Raw genomic sequence first — 5293 nt, 5'->3', positions numbered from 1 at the left:
TCGGGTTTAAGCAACATGATTGATTTATTGAGGAAAGATATCTAAAAGTTCAAACAAAATAAAACTCTCTAGATGATATAATTTAATTAAACTACATTTGTCATTGACAAATGTATAATATTGCCCATAATTATTAAGAGAATTTTACGGTTCAGAGAGGATGTATCACTATATTAATTAGTTGATTTGAATATATCTCATATGTAGAGCTCATTCAAATCAATCAATAACCTCTATGATCCTCTCTCTAGTTCACAAAATATAGATCAAAGAATCCCGCCTGAATTATTAGAGAGTTGGTCTTGAAGGACAATCTATAATTTTACATAATCATCATTCAGTTAAAATAGAGTAAAAATGTGAATATTTCTATTAATAGAAAACATGAATCACTTATTTATAAGAAAAAAAACAGAGAAGTACAAAACATCGAGTTTTTATATTTAATTTTTATAGTTAAATCGATAATTAAAAATACTGAGTGTCATTTTATAATTCAGAATAGCTATCCAAAAGTTAACAATGGTAAGATTGTGAATCTGAAAAATTTTGAGGATCAAATATGTAATATTTGCTAATTAAGGACAATCAGCCTCAAAATATGAAGAGTGCCAAGAAACCTGTAGAGAAAAAAATATGACATTATATTTACAGGGTGATTATTATAATAAAATTATGCTCATTGAGACGCCTCAACATTCATCCTTAAATTATATGGAGGGAGATAAATCATAAAATCAATCCTTAAATTATATGAAAGGAGAGAAATCATAAAGTCAATTTATAGTAATAGGTGACTAAATAAAATTCAAATAAGGCCGATCACAATTATCAATAAATTCTATAAAAAGCGAGAGGCGGTGACCAGCACCCCACAAGCTGGCCTAAATCAAGAAATCAAGTAGACCATCATGCGAGAGGCGGTGACCAGCTCAGCTATGCCATGGGGGTCACAGCCAATGAGCGGTCAGTTAAAGATTTCACGGGAGAAAATGGAATACGTACTGCAAAAACTTACAAATACTAATAATAAAACAACAAATTGGAAGAAACAAATATACGAACCAACGAAATCCAACCAAACAAGATATGGCATGCGGATAACTAAGTAACCACGTGAAGTAGGCTACAAACAAGTTCAGGAATGGCTGGTTTGATGACTTTATATGCTAAAACAATTCATATCGACCCTTAACAATATTCCAAAAAATTCACAATTCTAGAATATTTATACATGCATTTTTTTTTTGTTTTATCACAATGCATTGTCATTATGACAGGAACTATATATGACGAACTGTAACCATGCATAAGCAATACTAGGGCTACAAAGGATCATAGTCAAGTTCACATCTAGTGTAGTATATCTGAACTTTGCACAAAAAGACCCTAGATGAGTCTTACCTTAGATCATACCTGTGACTTCATAAACTAAGTCTTCTTTTTTGGAGCCGGACCAGAGACACCTTCGAACAGATCTGAAAGCAGGCTCTCCAAATCATCTGATGTATACTTTATATATTTTGTTCCATGTCTTCCACCATCTAATTGATTGCCATACCTTCCCATAAATGCCCGATACGCTGGGATGACCTTCTCTGATATTGAAATTCTCAGTTCTTCTCGGAGCTGAGGATCTGGAACCTTCCAAGTTGTCTGAACCCTATAAATTTCGTCAAATGCCAAGTTGAAGTTTTTAAACTTCTCCTTTAAAGTGACTTTCAAGACACTGCTGGAGTTACCACTCCCAATTCCTTCATCCTTCAAACAAGACAAGGCTTTGGTCCAGGAAGTTCTAAGGTAGTTTGTGGCATACTGCCGGATTTGGACGAGGCGTTTTCTTATCCAGTGATCTCCCAAAAGCTTTCCGAGATCTGAATCCTTCACTTTGTTGACAATATAGTGTATATTGTTCATCAGAAATACATACTGCATCGCTCCATCTTCATCGGTTTTAGATTTTTCATCCAAATTAGATTCCAAATATGAAATTATCAGAGCTGTGCGGAGGCCTAATGGAGTCATCTCCAAATTCTCTCCATCAGAGTTCCTATTGTCATAACCTTCACCATTGCCCTGATCACTGCCAATCTTCCCATCGTCTAAAAGAAGATTTAGGGTATTCGTGTATTCTGCAAGTAATCTCACATAGTTCATCACGTAACGAGTCATGGGATGAATCTCTCCTCCTTGTGTTGGCTTCCGAGATGGCTCCTTCTGAATTGCACTCCCAAACCCCATGAGAGTTCCTTTTGCTGCCTCGCCTAATCTTTGTAGAATCCCTTCTGCCTCTACACATATAAGGTCCTTTGGGTCTCCGACAAACAATGTCTGAAGATCTGGCAAAACATCGGCAAGAGCCTCATACATATCCAGGATACCAAAGAGCTTTTCAGAAGACCACTGGCATATGGTAATGGCATCACCGAAGTTGAGTAGTTGCATGACTGGCCCCTTCACAGTCTCTATGAAACACTCTTCCTTGAGCTCCTCTGAAGACGCGAGAATCTGGTCACAGAGCCGTTTCTCTCCCCAGAGCAGAACTCGAACGACTATCTTCAGGGCCTGAATCCACTTCTTCATCTTGTCATTGAGCATCCGCCAATCAATTCTCTGTACCTCCTCAATGCTCATCCTATCGATGCCAAGAATGGAGAGGCACTCATCAAGGATATCCCGTCGTACGGTGCAGTACACCTGATGAAGCTCACGGTCATACTTCGCCAATAGCATATAGTCTGCGATCGCATTGAGATCAGGGACAACTTCCGGGTTGATCAGATCTAAGCACCGCTCGTCCGCCAGACTTGTTCCGGATCTATCCTCAGGGCTTCCTTCCTGCTGCTGCGGTGGCGACTGGTGATGGTGGTGGTGACTTTCATCTTCAACGGAGCTCTCAAAGTCATCTATGGGTTCACCGATGTCAGATGCAAAAGAAAGGGAGAGACGGCGAATGGAGGAGCTCAAGTAGTTGGAATCCAAGGGGACGGCGTGGCGCACCATCAAGTTACTAAATTCCTCCTCGAGCCTGGACATTGCCATCTGGAGCGCGATCTCCGCACGACTGACGAGGTCGACAGTGGAGCCGCCTCCGAATCCCGGAGAGGTTTTATACTCTACTAAGCGGATGAGATCACCAACCGCAGCGAGGTACTCCTCTGCGTCCTCGGTGGAAGACTCCCACACGAGGGAATCGGAGGCATCCCAGAGGCGTACGACCTTGTGGGCAGCCTGGAGTCGGATCTCGGCCTCCGAGGGATCGAATCGGTCCCCATCCGGATTCCCTCCGTCATCGGCGGCGGAAGGGGGGAAGAGGTCATTGATGGTGGAGAGGCGATTGTCGAAGCCTGAAAGTATGCGGATCATGTCTTCGGCGGTGTTCTTGGATGAGGCGAGGCTGCTGACGATGTGCTTCGCCACCGCGATCACCTTCTCCTGGCCGTCGCCACTGGCCGCGGCGGTCGCCATCACTCCGTCGGAGATCCGGTGGTGGTGATCGATTTGGAGCTACTTCCGGGCGGTTGGAGTGGAGATCGGGGGAGGCTAGGGCTAGAGCTAGGGCTAGGGCTAGGGAGAGGAGGAGCAGGATCAGGATCAGGGAAGACTTGAGCAGTCAGTCGTCAAAGTGAAAGGGAGGAAGGGGATGGGTGACTATGGCTGTCATCTCATCTCATCTCATCTCATCCTCCTTTTTCTTAAATTAACAAATAAGCACTTTTCTTTTACAGCGACTCCAGCCAAATTACCTACGTCTACGTGACGGCAGTTGAGGGCAGCCTTAGATTGTGGGCCCAGGCCCAGCATAAGGCTGCTCCCTAGTAAAAGGGTTCTCAGCTCACAGAATACTGCTATGCTAAAATCTAAATCGTCTAGCCTATCCCATCATGTCTACCTTTGTTTTTTTTTTTATCTTTAATATTATTTATTGGCTCTAAAATTTAAATTGTGTATAAAGAGTTTCCTATAATCAACTCGCATGGTCTTATGGTTTACGGTGAAGGTAAGATCAAGAGAAAAATGGCTTGTATTTTGGATGTTAGTTGATTTTAATTGAGCGATGATATAAATGCATTGTGGTAACTTGCTCTATGCTTTTATATGGTAGAAAATGGAAGTATCAACAATTTCACATTTTAAATTTACAATATCCAATATGCACATTGTAGCTTCATATTTACCAAAGAATTTCATTAAAGTGAGATGCTAAAATAAAAGAACCCTTCTCTCAAATTGCTCTCACAGCAAGCAATGTATCCCCTGAAGTGAACTATGCATCATCAAGCCCTCCATCCATGAATGTAAAAAAAAAAAAAAACGAAAGTAAAAATAATTCGTTGATATCAATGTCCTCGTCATTCTTAAGATAATAGGAAGGAAGTAAATTACTGCTACTAGGTATTAGTGTAATTGACTAAGACATAGAGGAGGATATGCTCAGACATGTCGAATTTTGATCTCAAAATCTCATATGGTAATATTTCATATCTTAATCATCGTACCATCTTGAGAGGACAGGTCTAAAACTCACCCAAAAAATATATGAGATTGTTGATGAGTCTACAATACATTTATCAATTCATCTATAGTTTTGGATGACCAATTTGGTAAGCTTTTGCCCGTCAAAGTATTCTAAGGCCACTAATGAATTTAAAATACCTCCATTAATTAATCCACTATCAGTTTAGAATATCTCCACTAATCCATCCATGATCTGGTATTGTATAGACAATTTATAGATTTTTTGTCCATCAAAGTGTTTTGTCAAAAACACTATAATTGTCTAAAACTCCATAAAATATATTCCAATGCCACTAATGAGTTTATGGTGTCTCTACTAATCCATACATAGCTTCAAATGACAATTTTTGGTAATTCTTTTAAATAAAGCACCATAATAGCTGAAACAGTAGGATCGATGAAAATGCTAGAAGATAGCGCTTTTTTAAAATCTCATTTCTTTTGAGAAAACACTTCTTTTCTTTTCAAATCTCAAAGTATGAGTGCAGCGGAAATATAAAAACACAGCAAAAGTATTTTTTTTATTTGGTTCATGATTGTTAATCGAAGGTCCATGATTGTTAATTATTTTTCTCTTTCAAAGGCAAAGATGCATCTCTTACAAAATATAAGACGTGGTGACAAGTTTACCATCCCTTTTTGGTTGAAAGCACAAAAGAAAAAAAAAATTAACGATTGCCAACAAAAATAGATTGAAGTAGAGCTTTATTTTCGGAGGGGCACAACGGCATAGCGATGGAGCTTTTGCATAGCACGAAGGTTGGAGAGGGTATTG

At 39.7% G+C, this 5293-nt stretch overlaps 1 protein-coding gene across 1 annotated transcript; it reads right to left on the bottom strand.

Moving 5' to 3' along the window:
* Positions 1–1167: 1167 nt before the first annotated feature.
* Positions 1168–3691, bottom strand: LOC122051461 (exocyst complex component EXO70B1-like). The gene has a single exon (XM_042612608.1). The coding sequence runs from the start codon at positions 3466–3468 to the stop codon at positions 1432–1434; it is 2037 nt and encodes a 678-aa protein (XP_042468542.1). The 5' UTR covers positions 3469–3691; the 3' UTR covers positions 1168–1431.
* Positions 3692–5293: the final 1602 nt, after the last annotated feature.

This window comes from Zingiber officinale, chromosome 3A (genome assembly GCF_018446385.1).
Source record: "Zingiber officinale cultivar Zhangliang chromosome 3A, Zo_v1.1, whole genome shotgun sequence".
Lineage (NCBI taxonomy): Eukaryota > Viridiplantae > Streptophyta > Magnoliopsida > Zingiberales > Zingiberaceae > Zingiber > Zingiber officinale.
Note: the sequence above shows the minus strand (reverse complement) of the source record. Positions and strands in the feature narration are given on the sequence as shown.

Excerpts from the sequence above, each read along its gene's own strand:
- LOC122051461 (XM_042612608.1), bottom strand. The coding sequence starts at position 3,468 with ATGGCGACCGCCGCGGCCAGTGGCGACGGCCAGGAGAAGGTGATCGCG.